The 16,870-nt window shown below is 45.8% G+C and overlaps 1 protein-coding gene across 1 annotated transcript in view; it reads left to right on the top strand.

Annotated features, from left to right (window-relative positions):
• Positions 1-3,841: 3,841 nt before the first annotated feature.
• Positions 3,842-16,870, top strand: part of ATOH8 (atonal bHLH transcription factor 8) — a 30,807-nt gene continuing 17,778 nt past the window's right edge. Inside the window, exon 1 of the mRNA XM_060686489.2 lies at positions 3,842-4,918. Coding sequence (XP_060542472.2) covers positions 4,379-4,918 — 540 coding nt within the window. The 5' untranslated portion in view covers positions 3,842-4,378. The remainder of the gene's footprint in view (positions 4,919-16,870) is intronic.

Below are 16,870 nucleotides of genomic sequence, written 5' to 3'. Positions count from 1 at the left end.
AAAACAGATTTTTGCATGGTGTCACTTTAATGTATGGAATAGAGATCAGATAATGAAAGCATCTAACGGAGCACATAAAAAGGAAAGGAAGGACAGAATTTGAAGCCACTGGGCCTATTTCCTTGCCTTCCTTTTGCTCTTCCTTTCCTTTTTCCTTCCCTTCCCTTCTCTTCCCTTCCCTTCTTTCCTTTCTTCCCTTCTTTCCTTCCCTTTCTTCCCTTCCTTCCTTCCCTTCCTTCCCTTCCTTTCCTTTCACTCTTCCTTTCCTTTTTCCTTCCCTTCCCTTCTCTTCCCTTCTTTCCTTTCTTCCCTTCCTTCCCTTCCCTTTCCATTCCTTTCCTTTTCTTCTTCCTTTCCTTCCCTTTCTTCCCTTCCCTTCCTTCCCTTTCCTTTTGCTCTTCCTTCTCTTCCCTTTATTTCCTTCCCTTCCCTTCTTTCCTTTCCTTTCTTCCCTTCCCTTTTTCTTTTCTTTCCTTTCCTGAAGAGTGTTTCATAACTAGTCATATTCTTTATATTCTAAAGAAATTTGTGAAAGACTATGCATGCACACAAATACACATACCCACATACAATAGTCATGATACGGGCAGTCTTTCAATTATGACCATTTTTCACACTTACGGCCATTGTTGCAACCCCTGGTCATGTGATCAAAATTCAGCCCCTTGGCCACTGGTTCCTATTTATGGCAGTTGCAGTGTCCCAGGGTCATGTGATCTGTTTGAGATCCGTGGATTTCATGGTCTGAGAAACATCATGCACCAAGGATGGGCAGCCCCTCCACCCTCGTGCCCTGTTGCAGCCCCTCAAGACCCAAGATTTCACCACCAAACTCATCCCAAATGTGAGTTATGGAATTTCCTCCCATTCTTCCTTGAGTAGTCAAGGAACAGTCAATTGCTCCGGATAGTTTAAAGGAGATACATCTTAAATGGGAGGTCATCGTGAATCCCAGAAGTTGGTTTCCATCAAGAGAAACCTTCTGCAAGGCTAAAACCAGGCTTGAAAACATGGGCACATCCCTCCCTCCATCACCAGAGGACACCCAAGGCCACAAATAGACTGTCAAAGGTTGACACAAGTTAATAGAATAGAATAACAGAGTTGGAAGGGACCTTGGAGGTCTTCTAGTCCAACCCTCTGCCCAGGCAGGAAACCCTACACCCCTTCAGACAAATGGTTATCCAATCTCTTCTTAAAAACTTCCAGTGTTGGAGCATTCACTCCTTCTGGAGGCAAGTACTTCCGCTGATTAATTGTTCTAACTGTCAGGAAATTTCTCCTCAATTCCAGGTTGCTTCTCTCCGTGATTAGTTTCCATCCATTGCTTCTTGTCCTGCCCTCAGGTGCTTTGGAGAATAGCTTGACTCCCTCTTCTTTGTGGCAGCCCCTGGGATATTGGAAGACTGCTATCATGTCTCCCCTAGTCCTTCTTTTCATCAAACTAGACATATCCAGTTCCTGCAACCATTCTTCATATGTTTTAGCCTCCAGTCCCCTAATCATCTTTGTTGCTCTTCTCTGCACTCTTTCCAGAGTCTCCACATCTTTTTTTTTTTTTAAATCAAAACTTTAATGGTGGACATTGTGGAAATGACACGGGAAACAAAGAGCTCTTCCGAAAAACCAGTTGGCTTGCAAGGATCTCATTAGTTAGGAGAGGCAAGGTTTCAACGGAAGCCTGTCTCTCTCCAAGCACGCTGCCCAAATTCTCCAAGATCAACAAGCTGAAAAGGATCCAGAATAGCAGGAGAGACCCTGTGGCTGAGAAGACCTCACTACAGCCTGCCCCGATGCTGGAGTCCGGTTTGAAGCGCATCCGTGTGACCTTATCCACGAGGAACCTTGCAAACAGGCCCAGCAAGCAACTCACTGTCCCAGCCCCACCCCAAGATTTTGGCAAAGGGGATGCTCAAGAATGAAAAACAATGATAGCTGGCTATATCCTGCAGGAGTGGCGGAATGTCTTCTGTCCTTCCCTCGCCACCCAGAAACAATCTCCAAGCTCTCCGCCTGGTTTCCCACCTCCCACCTTCTCTCTTGGCGCTTCAACGGTTGTCCGTTTATCTTCGTTCTTCTCCGTTCCTGATGAAAATCTAGCAAATTTAAATCTAGCAAATCTAGCAGAAAATCTAGCAAATCCCTAGGAGGGAGGGAGGGGGGATTTAACCATTTAGATGAGGCAGTGGTGACATCCAAATATTTTTTACTACCGGTTCTGTGGCTGTGGCTTAGTAGGTGTAGTGTGGCTTGGTGGGCGTGGCAGGGGAAGGATGCTGCAAAATCTCTGTTAGGATATGGTTTGAGCCTAACAAGTTGTCCAAGCAATATATGTGTTCTGTGACTTTAATATGAATATGTTTTGTGTGACTTTAAAGTTTTACTGCTGATTCATTGTAATGCTGAGTCATGCTGTAATTAGATAATCACTAGTTGTAAACATATTTAAGAAAAGTACTGTAAAGTATTCAGTTGATGATAAACTACCATTGTGTGTGGAGTTGCTACCATTGTGCTATCATCGTTGGATGGATCTGCTACCATCGTGGTTTGTTACCAGAGTGAACTTGTTATTCTAACCAACTACTGTTTGTGTGGTAAGAAGATTCTTGTATCACTGGACTGATTTAACTGGCAAAGACTTGGATTGATTTAAAGACTACGAGATTGTTTTTTCACTATAAAGTAAACTTTTGGTAAACCAGTTTGCACATCTCTTATTCATTGCTCTCAGCAATGTTTCTCTGTGCTCTACACTCTGCTGGTTGGTAACACAACAACAATATCCTTAACAATCTCCATTCCCACCCCACTCCAGGGGAAGGATACTGCAAAATCCCCATTCCCACCCTACTCTGGGGCCAGCCAGAGGTGGCATTTGCTGGTTCTCTGAACTACTCAAAATTTTCGCTACCGGTTCTCCAGAACCTGTCAGAACCTGCTGGAATTCACCCCTGAGACCAAGATGGCTGGAATAGAAGATGGAACCCTTTAGAAGATGGAGTGAAGATCCAGAAGGACTTGGGCCTTATCCAACAAAAGGCAATTTAGTGGTGAGAAGAATAAGGGTTTTCACTTAGGCAAGAAAAAAACCAAATGCACAGCCATAGGAGGTAGTAGCTGCCTCAGCAGGAGTGCCTGTGCGAGGGGTCTGGGAATCATTTAAACGTGAGCCAGGCGAGTGCTGCAGCTGCCAGAAAGGCCAATGCAATCCCAGGCTGCATCAACAGAGGGACAGCATCAAGATCACAAGAAGTATTAATCCTATTTTATGCTGCACTGCTGTATACATTGGGAATATTGTGTTCAGTTTTGGTCACCAAAATACAAAATATGATGCTCAGACTCTGGAAAAAGTGCAGAGAAGAGCAACAAAGAGGATTAGGGGACTGGAGGCTAAAACATATGAAGAACGGTTGCAGGAACCGGGTATGTCTAATTTGATGAAGAGAAGGACTAGGGGAGACATGATAGCAGTCTTCCAATATTTGAGGGGCTGCCACAAAGAAGAGGGAGTCAAACTATTCCCCAAAGCACCTGAAGGCAGGACAAGAAACAAGGGATGGAAACTAACCAAGGAGAGAAGCAATTTGGAACAAAGGACAGCGAGGACAATGAACCTGTGGAACAACTTGCCACCAGAAGTTGTAGATGCTCCATCCCTGGAGGTTTTTCAGAAGAGACTGGGCAGCCATTCGTCTGGAATGGTGTAGGGTCTCCTACCTAAGCAGGGGAGGGTTGGACTAGAAGACCTCCAAGGTCCCTTCCAACTCTCTCATTCTGCATTCGGGATCGTTTCGTCTGTCAGGATGGGCACAGATGGTCTCAGCAGGGGAGGGGGGGGCTGGGAAGAGACGCCCCCTTGCAAGTCGCCGCCTGCGGGACAGCCTCGGAGACGGCCAGCGGCGGGGACTAAGACCCTTCCCCTCCCCACGCTCCCTTCCTCCTTGGGGGTCGGGGCTGCGCGGCTGACTGGCCCCGCCAAGGAAAAGCGGGCGGGGGGGGGGTCGACCCAGCTGCTGCGCAAAGAAGAGGAGGAAGAAGCGCCTGCCCGGCGTCCCCCTCCCTCCCTCCCTCCCTCCCTCCCCCCGGGGGTCTCCTGTGCCAAACGGAGGCTTAAGCGAACCCAGATGGCTGGCTGGCTGGCTGGGCTGGGCGGCCCCCCCGACGCTGCAGCAGCGGCATCAGCAGCGCGAGCAGCCGGGACTTCAGCTGACAGCCTCCCCCGCCCGCCCGTCCGCGCCGCTTGCGCGAAGCCCGGCTTGCAAACCCGCCAGGCAGCAGCAGAGCAGCTGTTCCCGCAAAGGCGCCGCCGCGTCCGGGGAGAAGCTCCAGCCCGGCCCTTAAGCAAGCAAGGCCAGCCCAGCCGGCGCCCGGCATGAAGAACTTGCAGCTGATGGAGGCGGAGACGCGCTGGAAGCGCTTCTGCCTCAAGGAGTTGCGCGGCATCCAGAAGCTGAAGCGCAGGAGCCGGCCGGGCTTGCGCGGCGGAGGAAGCGGCTTGAGGGGGCAGGCGGGGGTCCCGGAGCACGTGCGCAGGGCTTCCCCGCCACCCAGGGGCTTCCCCGAAGGCGGGCGAGGAGCCGGGGGGCTGCCGGGGGTCGAGGCGCCCTTCCCGGCGGCGCTGCGCTGCCAGGGGCCGCTCTTCCCCGAGGAGGAGGCGGAGGAGGCGCCGTCGGCGGCGGGGGTCGCGGAGAGCCCCCTGCCCGCCCTCCCTGCCCGGCTCTTGTATAACGGCAACGGCAACAGCGGCCCCGAGGGCTCCGCCTCGCCTCGCAAGCGGCCGAGCGATCCGGCCGGCAGCGGCGGCGGCTCGGAGATCAAAGCGCTGCAGCAGACTCGGCGGCTGCTGGCCAACGCCCGCGAGCGGACCCGGGTGCACACCATCAGCGCCGCCTTCGAGGCGCTCCGCAAGCAGGTAAGGGGGGCCCGCCACCCCCACCCCTTCCCTCCCCTCTCTCTCACACACACACACGGCCAGAGGGATCCAGAGAAGCGCGTCTCCATGGATCCAAAATAGACCGGACAATGGGATGGGATGGGCTCTCTTGTCTCGAGCAGGGGGCTGGACTAGAAGACCTCCCAGGGGCCCTTCCGACCTGATTACTCTGTACAGCAATAACACTTTGACTTTGGGCTCTGCAGCCCTCTCCAAGGGGTATTACAGAGCCCCCAACAATCTGGGTCCTCAATCTGGGTCTAAGGCTCCTGCCTTGAGCAAAGGGGATGGACTAGAAGACCTCTGAGGTTCCCTTTCAGCTCTGTCAGTCTGTCTAAGGCTCCTGCCTTGAGCAAAGGGGTTGGACTAGAAGACCTCTGAGGTTCCCTTTCAGCTCTGTCAGTCTGTCTAAGGCTCCTGCTTTGAGCAAAGGGGTTGGACTAGAAGACCTCTGAGGTTCCCTCCCAGCTCTGTCAGTCTGTCTAAGGCTCCTGCCTTGAGCAAAGGGGTTGGACTAGAAGACCTCCGAGGTTCCCTTCCAAATCAATTACAGGTAGTCCTCGACTTAACGACCACAATCGAGCCCAAAATTTATGCTGCTACGTGAGGCATCGGTTATTGCAACTGTCATAAATGGGACTCATTTGCCAAGTTACAAGGGGCACTGAAAAAATGGACTTAAGGGTCATTTCTCACACTTACGACCGTTGCAGCATCCCCACTGTCGTGTGATCAAAATTCAAAACTTTTGACAACTGACTCGTATTTATGACGTTTGCAGGGTCCAGGGGTGTGTGTCACGTGACCCCCCCCCTTTGGAAACCTGACAAGCAAAGTCAAAGCCAGGTTCACTTAACATCCACGTTACTATCTTAATAACTGCAGTGACCAGAAAAGTCGTAAAACGGAGCAAAACACAAAATTTCTCACTTAGCAACAGAAATTCTGGGCTCAGTTGTGGTCATAAGCCAAGGACTACCTGTATTATAGATATATATTAATAGCTAGGCCCTTTATCCATTTAAGCGCAGCATTTATTAATAGAATTATTATTAATTTAAAAGCCACCTGCAATGTCCAGAACTGGCATTTGGTTGTTCCTCTGTTTATTAGGCAGGGCCAGTTCTAAACTGAATTAAAACATACCCCTACAGATAATCCTCCACTTACTACCAAAACTGAGCCCAAAATTTACGTTGCTAAGCGAGTCATTTGTCAGGAGTGGCTTTTTTTGCAATATTTTACGACTTCCCCCACCATATTTGTTAAGTGAATGGCAGCAGTTGTCAAATTAGTCACCTGGTCGCTAAGCGGATCTGGCTTCCCCGTTGACTTTGCTTGCCAGAAGGTCACCGAAAAGGGATCACATGATCCCAAGACCCTGCAACGGTCATAAATATGAACCCATTTGCCAAGCATTTGAATGTAAAGCATAACTGTGAAAAATGGGCAAAAGTCAACTTTTGTCAGTGCTGTTGGTTGTAAGTTCAGATGGTCACTAAATGAACTGTTGGGAGATGAGGGCTTCCTATATGCCACAGAGAGAAGATTGGGCCCCTTTAGAAGCTGATGAAACAATGCTAATTGCTTGGACACCATGTGTGATTTGGGGTGACCTGTCTAGTGCCTCCCACCCACCCCAACTCTTCCCCAAGAAGCAGGGGTGAAATGCTCCCGGTTCAGACCGGATCGTCCGATCTGGTAGCGATGATGGCGGGTGGTTCAGAGAACCGGTAGCAAAAATCCCTGCGCCCTCCCATTGCCCAGCTGAGCCATGCAATCATCAGAGGCTTTTTTTTTCTTTTACTTTTAAAAGCATTTTTTCTACAACCTCTTCCGAGGAAAAAAATGCTTTTAAAAGTAAAAAAAAAAAAAGCCTCTGATGATCGCGCGGCTCAGCTGGGATCGTCAGAAGCTTTTCAAAGCATTTTTTTCTGCAACCTCTTGGCTGAAGAGGTGGTAAAAAAAATGCTTTGAAAAGTCTCTGACGATCCCAGCTGAGTTGCCGGATCGGCAGAGAGGCTTTTCAAAGCATTAGAAAAAATGCTTTCAAAAGTTTTTTTTTTTAAAAAAAGTTGGCCATGCCCACCCAGTCACATTACCACCACCCCCAACCAAGCCACGCCCACAGAACCGGTAGTAACAAATTTTACATTTCACCCCTGCCAAGAAATCAACTTGGATGAATCACAGCCATTATCCGAAAATTATCTGAAAAGTTCGCACGGATCTCTTTCTAGGGTGTAAATTATACCTTCCTGTTAATCAAGCACGCTTTCCTGTCGGCTATCCGGCTTTGCGCTCTGGAAATATTTTTCCAAAGTTTCTCCCTGCGTGCGTGAGAAGCAAAAGCTACAAAGTCAAATCATTTGTCCAAAAAGAAAAAAGAAAATTGATCACTGTCCCACGTGTCCATCCCTGTTTCTATCTTGCGTAAACATGGAAAAGAACAACGATCCAGCCAAGATTAGACTCCACTCTGGGAGACCCTGGGATCATCCCAGTTGCATCCGTCTCCCAGTTAAAGAGCAACTGGAAGTTGGGCTTTTAATCCAAACTCCATGAGGCCAGGATTGCTGTGAAGAGTGTCGGTCGGGTCAAGCATAAATCTTAAACCTTGCAAATAATTCCAAGAATTATAATTGAGACTCTCCCATCGGACAGGAATTTGGGGCCTCTGAAAAGTGCCAGGCTGAATGGAGAAGAAATAATAACAAGAGCAAGAATACAGGTGGTCCTCGAGTTACGACCGCAATCGAACCAAAAGTCCCTGTTGGCAAGTGAAACATTTGTTAAGTGAACTTTGTCCCATTTTACAACCGCTATTCAGTGGATCACAACAGTAACGTTGTGTTGTTAAGTGAATCTGGCTTCCTCGTGGATTTTGCTCGTCAGAAGGTCGCAAAACGGGATCGTGCGACTCCAGGAGACCGCAACCGTCATAAGTGTGAAAAACAGTCATAAGCCACTTTTCTCAGGGCCGTTGTAACTTTGAACGGTCACTAAAAAAACCATCGTAAGTCGAGGACTTCCTGTATTGCACCTAAGCAGCATTCGCATGATGTACCAAGCCACCATATTTTAATGACCATCAAGCCAAGGCCATTAACGGGAACCTAGAAAATTGGAATGGCTGTGTTAGGGTTATCGTGATACGTTTAACCGTGAATTGGGATAAATCAGTTCCTAGGGTAAGACACTGTTCTCATGGTAACGTGGTTATTCTGAGTATTGAGGAGTTTGCAATTTGGGGCTATTGAATTCCGAACAACTTGGGATTTTGAAATGGCGGGACACATTTGGAAGAGAAGGTCATCTCAGCCGGCTTTCCTCGTGGGTTGCAATTCCAGCATCTTCGGGAAGCAAGGCCCTGGGTGAACTTCTAGAAGTTCAGGTTGATGCAACTCATTGAGAAGGGCTGGTATAAGCCACACTTGCAGCTTCTTCTAGAAATAGTAAGATATAAATAGAAACAATTAAACTTAGCAACATCCTTGTGGCACCAGTTGACCTTATTCAACCATTAGCTGGAGACTAGGAAGAAATGCTATACAAATCATAACTAGGGATACAAGTCAATTCAGAATTTACTGGGGTTCAGGATCCCCATCTACCCTCCCCCTTTTTTTGGCGTTTTGGGGGGAACTAGTTAGTGTTATGAGCTCACTATCACACCAGTGTTCCACGCACCTTTTCAGTTCAGTTGTTCTGCGATGCTCTCCAAGGGTTCATGTGATCACTGGAGGTCTCTGGAGATTCTCAGTCCTCCAGGTCACGGTTGTCCCAAAGAGGCTTTTTCAAGAGGCAACTGGACTTTCTTGATTTTTCTTTTCTTTGAAGACATTTTGCCTCTCAACTGAGAAGCTTCTTCGGTTCTGAGTGAAGAAGCTTCTTGGAGAAGTGAAACGTCTTCAAAGACAAAAACAAAGAAAGTTCAGTTGCCTCTTGAAAAAGCACCTCTGGGGAATCATGGTTGGTGATTGATTGTTTGTTAGTTTGCTTGGCTGGCTGGCTGGCTGGCTGGTTGGTTGGCTGGTTGGTTGGTTGGTTGGTTGGTTGGTTGGTTGGTTGGTTGGTTGGCTGGTTGGTTGGCTGGCTGGCTGGCTGGCTATTTGATTGGTTGGTTGGTTGGCTGGCTATTTGGTTGGTTGGTTGGTTGGTTGGTTGGTTGGTTGGTTGGCTGGCTGGCTATTTGGTTGGTTAGTTGGTTGGTTGGTTGGTTGGCTATTTGGTTGGTTGGTTGGTTGGTTGGTTGGTTGGTTGGCTGGCTATTTGGTTGGTTGGTTGGTTGGTTGGTTGGTTGGTTGGTTGGTTGGTTGGCTGGCTATTTGGTTAGTTGGTTGGTTGGTTGGCTGGCTGGCTATTTGGTTGGTTGGTTGGCTGGCTGGCTGGCTATTTGGTTGTTTGGTTAGTTGGTTAGTTGGTTGGTTGGTTGGCTGACTAGTTGGCTGGCTGGCTGGTTGGTTGGCAAATCCTAGTTGACCCAGTTGATAAATTTATTCCATAATGATCTGGATTAATGTGGCCCCCTAACAAATCTAATGCAGGTAGCCTTTGACTTACCACCACAATTTAGGCCAAAATCTCTGTTGCTAAGCAAGACGGTGGTTGAGTGAATTTTGTCGAATCACTTCCCCATTGACTTTGCTTGCCGGAAGGTCGCAATAGGGGATCATGTGACCCCTCTATTCCATCCCATCCCATCCCATCCCATATTTTCTATTCTATTCTATTCTATTCTATTCTATTCTATTCTATTCTATTCTATTCTATTCTATTCTATTCTATTCTATATATAATATAATTTGGTATCTTACCAAGGTGCGAAGCCTCCTATCAATAACTTTGCAGAATGCAATATAACCATATAACAAAATACAGAAGGGACTTTCTTTCTGAAAATGGATAAAATTTTGGTAAACCCGAGTTAGGTTTTGTCAAATCTCAGTCCGTGATTTGATTTCACTAGATTTCACTAGATTTAGGAAGATTTCTTTCCTCGTATTTCTTGTACACTTGTTTGTATATTTATTTTTCAATATTATCAGCCTGGCTAGAAGAGGACCTCAAAGTCTTCCAAAGCTTTTGTTGAGAAAGTTTCCTTTTCCAAAATAATCCCAGGATGTTCCTTGTTCTCAGAATGAAATGAATTTAATGTACATAATACAGATGAAATTCCTGCGTTATGCATGTCTTCCTTTAAGCGGTTAGTAGAAATAGCAATATTGAGAAGCCTCTGCAAAAGAAGCCGGATTATTACAATCTAAGTAATAATTTGGGTTTGTTTTTCTCTCTTTCATCGCGCGTGCAAAAAAAAAAAAAAAGGAAGAATGTTGATCCAAGTGATGGGATGCCAAATTTGGGATTTATTTTATTAGCTTCTGCAATATTGTGTGATTGTTTCAGAACCAGTTGGTTGAGTTGGTTTAAGTGCTGGACTAAGAGCCAGGAAATCTGACATCTAACTCTGCCTCAGGCGAGTCAGCCAGTTCATTAAGAGAATAACAGAGTTGGAAAAGATCTTGGAGGTCTTCTAGTCCAACCCCCTGCTCAGGCAGGAAACCCTATACTGATTTCAGACAAATGGCTGTCCAATCCCTTCTTAAAAACCTCCAGTGTTGGAGCATTCACAACTTCTGCAGGCAAGTTGTTCCACTGATTAATTGTCCTCACTGTCAGGAATTTTCTTCTTAGTTCTAAGTTGCTTCTCTCCTGGATTAGTTTCCATCCATTTATTATTGTCCCATCTCCAGATGCTTTGGAGAATACGTTGACCCCCTTTTTTTTCTGGCAGCCCCTCAAAAATTGGAAGACTGCTCTCATGTCACCCCTAGTCCTTCTTTTCACATTTCCTGACAGTTAGGACAATTAATCAGTGGAACAACTTGCCTCCAGAACTTGTGAATGCTCCAACACTGGAAGTTTTTAAGAAGAGATTGGACAATCATTTCTCTCAAATGGTATAAGATTTCCTGCCTGAACAGGGGGTTGGACTAGAAGACCTCCAAGGTCCCTTCCTGCTCTTCTCTTCTCTTCTCTTCTCTTCTCTTCTCTTCTCTTCTCTTCTATTTCTATTTCTATTTCTATTCTATTCTACTAGACTAGACCTACCCAATTCCTGCCACTATTTATTTATTTATTATTTATTTATTAATGAGATTTATATGCCGCCCTATCTCCATCCGGACTCAGGGCGGCTCACAACAGTAAAAAAACATCTAATGAAAAAGTTAAAAAGAAATTAAATCCAATATTCTTCGTATGTTTTAGCCTCCAGGCCTTTAATCATCTTTGTTGCTCTTTTCTGCACTCTTTCCAGAGTTTCTACATCTTTTTTTTTATAATATGGTGACCAAAACTGGGGGGGGAAAGTGACTTCAGGCCAGTCCTTCTCTCTCTCTCAGCCAAATCTCGTCCCATTTCAGGCAGGATGCCAGTCGGGTGACTTTGGGCCAATCCTTTCGCTCAGCCCCAGGAAAACGGGAAAGCCAAACCACTTCTTAAGGCCCCATGTGGTTGCCAGGAATAAAATATGATCAAAAGAAAAACGCATGTGTGCATGGATATTTTCTTTCTCAGATGATTTGCGTATTACAGTTGCACATCCGTCAACTAATTAAAAATAAATAAAAGTAATGAGTTAGATGGTAGGATCTGGTTAACCCTATCTAAGCGACGAAGCTAAGTAGGGTCGGACCCAGTCAGTTTTTGGATGGGAATCCATCACAAATCTCAAGTTTTGTAAGTTATTCCGGGCGACCAAAGAAAAATCACAGAAAGAAACAAAAACGGGAAACCACTTCTGCATTTTCAGGAAGAAAATTACATGAACCCTATCCATGAAGTCACCAAAAGTTGAGTTTAACTCCCCCCCCCCACACACACACAAAAAATGGCTTTGTGGGACAAAACTGGATCTAACATGGCCTGGCCAGTTTCTCCATGCTTTTAATTACTGCCATGGAGAACTTGGAAAATAGATTGAAATCATGCCTGCCGTGATTTTTCCATAGCAAATGGAGAGAATTGGACAATAGCCACGAATCCCCACTGTTTGAATTATGACCCATCCATTCCGAATTATTGATTGGGGATTGAGGTTACTCAAAACAATGAGGGATTTTCATTTCGATGATGGGTTTTTGAAACTTTTATTGCCTGCCAGTTCCCGGTGGATCTTTAGAATATTATAACTCCTAGTAGAAAGGATAAAATAGATTCCATAGAATCATCCCTCTATCCTCTTTCTATAAACTAGACCAGTGTTTCTCAACCTTGGAAGCTTGAAGATGGGTGGACTTCAACTCCCAGAATCCCCCGGCCAGCGCTGCTGGCTGGGGGATTCTGGGAGTTGAAGTCCATTCATCTTCAAGCTTCCAAGGTTGAGAAACACTGAACTAGACTCTTAAAAATTAATCTCCTTATCTGGGAATAATGAGTAGTGGAGTCCAGTGCGTCTCAGAGTCATCTACATTATAAAGCCATTACAGGTAGTGTTTGCCTTACAAATATTCGTGTTATGATGTTCAAAGTTACAACGGCACTAAAAAAACGTGACTTACGACCGCTTTTCACACTTACGACCGTTTCAGCATGGTCAAGCGATCAAAATGTAGAGTCTTGGTAACTGACATGTACTTATGACAGTTGCAGTGTCCCGGGGTCACACAATCCCCTTTTGTGACCTCCTGACAAGCCATGAGGGAAGCCAGGTTCGCTTAACGACCCTGTTACTAACTTAACAACTGCAGTGTGATTCACTTAATGACGGTGGAAGGAAAGGTTGTACAAATGGGGCAAAACTCACTCCACAACTGTCTCGTTTGGGAGTGGAAATGTCGGGCACCATCGTAGTGCTTTACCTGTGCAAAGTAAGGCTTGTTTGAAGCATCTTGTAAGATACCTGGGTCATCATTTCCTTGCCTTTTAAATTCTATCGATATCGTCTGAACCAGTCCTCCCCAGAATGGGCCATGAAAATATTAGTATGCTGGAGAGCGAAAGAGATGCAGACAGGAGTTTTGAGGATGTAATAAAGATGCTGAGACTCTAGAAAGAGTGAAGAGAAGAGCGAAAAAGATGATTAAGGGACTGGAGGCTGAAACATACGATGAACGGTTGCAGGAACTGGGCATGGCTAGATTGATGAAAAGGAGGACTAGGGGTGACACGATAGCAGTGTTCCAATATTTGAGGGGTACCACAGAAAGGAGGGGGTCAATCCAGGGGTGAAATCCAGCAGGTTCTGACAGGTTCTGAAGAACCGGTAGCGGAAATTTTGAGCATTTCAGAGAACCGGCAAATACCACCTCTGGCTGGCCCCAGAGTGGGGTGGGAATGGAGATTTTGCAATGTCCTTCCCCCAGGAGTGGGAAGGGAATGGGGATTTTGCAATATCCTTCCCCTGCCACGCCCACCAGGCCATTCCACACCCACCAAGCCACACCCACAGAACCGGTAGTAAAAAAAATTGGATTTCACCACTGGGTCAACCTATTCTCCAAAGCACCTGAGGGCAGGACAAGAAGCAATGGGTGGAAACTCATCAAAGAGAGAAGCAACTTAGAACTAAGGAGAAATTTCCTGACAGAACAATTAATCAATGGAACAGCTTGCCACCAGAAGTTGTGAATGCTCCAACACTGGAAATTTTTAAGAAGAGGTTGGATAACCCTTTGTCTGAAGTGTTGTAGGGTTTCCTATCTGAGCAGGGGGTTGGACTAGTAGACCTCCAAGGTCCCTTCCATCTCTTCTCTTCTCTTCTCTTCTCTTCTCTTCTCTTCTCTTCTCTTCTCTTCTCTTCTCTTCCCTTCCCTTCCCTTCCCTTCCCTTCCCTTCCATTCCCTTCCATTCCCTTCCATTCCATTCCATTCCATTCCATTCCATTATTGGTTATATATTCCTGCTGAACAAAATAAGAAAAAAAAAAACCCACTAGGGCTGGAGCTTGACTGGAATGAATGGCATGGTGGGAGCCCACCGGAGACCTTCAGTTGAGCGCCTGTTTTAATCCGTGCAGTTGGAATCTCGGCTTTGCTTGGCTTAGCTCTCCTCAACAAAATGCGAAATGCGGCAGGTGGGCTCCAAACCAGTTCAAAGGACAAGAGATCAAGTGATGCTTTTGCTGAACCGACAGGTGGTCCGTTACTTCAGCTTTCAGGGTTGATCCTCCACTTCTGAGGAAAGGGCTCAGCAGCAGATGGTATTTCAGAAGTTCCACCTGTCTCGGTAGGAGCATTCAAATCTCAAGAGGAGCCCTTCGGGAGATGTTTCCTAGTTAGAAGCTCATCTTTCTCAAATAGAAGAGGCCTTCTCCACCCTGTATTGCTCCTGGTAAGGGAATCTACTTTCTTGGAGGCTTTATTTGTCTGCTACCTTCTCCATAACTTCTCCATAACATGTCTTCTCTTTTAACAAGGTTTGAATGACCAATAGAAGTCTTCAAAAGCCTCCAAAAGACAAAGTAGAAAGTCCAGGTGCCTCTTGAAAAAGCACCTTTGGGACAAAGCAATAGAAGAGATTATTTGAAGCTCAGGGTTGAACTGTAGAGCCTTTGAAGCTCTCTGAGCTCGGTTGTTTTCTTGGAGACGTTTTACTGCCCAACTAGGTAACATCTTCAGTTCTTGAGCACTGAAGATGTTACCTAGTTGGGTAATGAAACGAGCTGGGAAAACAACCCAGCTCAGAGAGCAGTCAGGAACTCCACAAGCTTTGAATTGCTCATCGGTTTTAGCATTAATTTGAATTAATTTTTGTTTTTAATGTTGCGTTAGCCATCTTGAGTAGCTCCGCGAGAGAAAAGCGGGACCCAAATTGAATCAATCAATCAGTTACACCAAGTGAAGATTTCTGTCAAGTTTCTAGCTAAAGATTTTCTGCCTATAAATGATCGAGAAGTATCAAGAGCACTTCTGTGACTCTAATGGTATCTTAGTCTCCTTTCCAGACAATGAAGATTTCCAAGATGTCCATCATCCTATCGGAATAGCTGCTTTATGCCTTTGTCTCAGGCTAAATAATAAAGTGGACGTAATCTCCCATGTAGCCGAATCGAGCAATTCTTCCTCTACCCTAATTTAGCAAGAATTGACTCATAGCTAAGCCTATTAAGCAACCATGCCAGGAATTTTAAGTCTACCTCTGCACGTAGAGGTCAGAATACAATGAATAGGATTGTAATACAAATTTAACTCCATTCACAAATGTTTTTTAGTTTAGTTTAGTTTATTGTCATTGCACCTCGTACAATGAAATTAAATGCCGTCTTCAGTGTATATTATAACTATAAAAATAAAAACATACATCCTTTACATTCTATATAATTGAAATTGAAAACGTGATAATTGCACTATACCGTAGAATTTAATACGGTTTTACCCTGGGATAGAAGCTGTTTTTCAGTCTATTTGTCCTTGTTTTTATTGTCCTGTACTGCCTGCCAGATGGTAATAGTTCAAAAAAAAAGGGGGGGGTGCCCAGGATGAGATGGATCTTTAAGAATGTTTTGAACTTTCTTAGGATGGAATAGAATAACAAAGTTGGAAGGGACCTTGGAGGTCTTCTAGTCCAACCCCCTGCCCAGGCAGGAAACCCTACACCACTTCAGACAAATGGTTATCCAACCTATTCTTAAAAACTTCCTGCGTTGGAGCATTCACAACTTCTGGAGGCAAATTGTCCCACTAGTTAATAGTTCTATCAGGAAATTTCTCTTTAGTTCTAGGTTGCTTCTCTCCTTGATTAGTTTCCACCCGTTGCTTCTTGTTCTGCCCTCAGGTGCTTTGGAGAACAGCTTGACTCCCTCTTCTTTGTGGCAACCCCTGAGATATTGGAACACTGCTATCATGTCTCCCCTGGTCCTTCTTTTCATTAAACTTCTTAAGGCAGTGGGAGCTATCAAGCTCTTCCAAAGAGGGGAGAGGGCAACCAGTGATGCTCTGGGCAATGGCGTTGACCCTCTGGAGTGCTGTCCTCTCTGCCACTGTGCAATGGGCAAACCAGACATAGGTGCAGTAAGTTAAAATACTCTCTATGGTGCAACGGTACAAGGCCACTAGCAGTTTTTCCTTCAGTTGTTGTTTCCTGAGAAGTCTCAGGTAGTAGAATCTCTGCTGGGCCCTTTTGACCAGGACTGCAATGTGAGGGCCTCAGGTCAGGTCCTCTTTTAGGATAACACCCAGAAACTTAAAACTCGCCACTTGCTCCACTCGGTCTCCATTGATAAGCAAGGGCTGGATGTCTGATCTATTCCTTCTGTAGTCCACTATAAGCTCCTTGGTCTTATTTGTGTTAAGGACCAAGTTATTGTCTCTTTTTATATCTGCAGAAAGAAGGATGGGCTACCATGCAGTCCCATACCTTCTCAACCCAACGCTAGGATCCTAGTTTTCGTCTGAAAAGAGCAAGTCGTAGAATCGTAAAGGAGATAATTTAATCATCCTGTTCATTCCTTGCTTAGAGAAGGAAACCATTAAAGCATCTCAACCTCTGGTTGACCATATCACGAGCACCTGAGGGCAGGAGAAGAAGCAATGGGTGGAAGAGAGAGACCTGTGGAGATTCTTAGTCATCCAGGTCACGGTTGTCCCAAAGGTGCTTTTTTCAAGGCAACTGGACTTTGTTTTTCCTTGAAGATGTTTTGCTTCTCATCCAAGAAGCTTCTTCATTTCTTCTTCTTCTTCAGAATTGAAGAAGCTACTTGGATGAGAAGCAAAACATTTTCAAAGGAGGTGTCCATAGAGCATCATCCAGGTCATGGTTGTCCCAAAGGTACTTTTTCAAGAGGCAACTGGACTTCCTTTGTCTTTCCTTCAAGATGTTCCGCTTGTCATCCAAGAAGCTTCTTCGGTTCTTCAGCAGTTCCAAAATGGTTCCTCACCCATTTGCACTATCCATGTGACCCCTGAGGGCACATTTGAACCTCCAGTGACT

Source organism: Pantherophis guttatus, chromosome 5 (genome assembly GCF_059756535.1).
Source record: "Pantherophis guttatus breed Tessera chromosome 5, ASM5975653v1, whole genome shotgun sequence".
Classification (NCBI taxonomy): domain Eukaryota; kingdom Metazoa; phylum Chordata; class Lepidosauria; order Squamata; family Colubridae; genus Pantherophis; species Pantherophis guttatus.
Note: the sequence above shows the minus strand (reverse complement) of the source record. Positions and strands in the feature narration are given on the sequence as shown.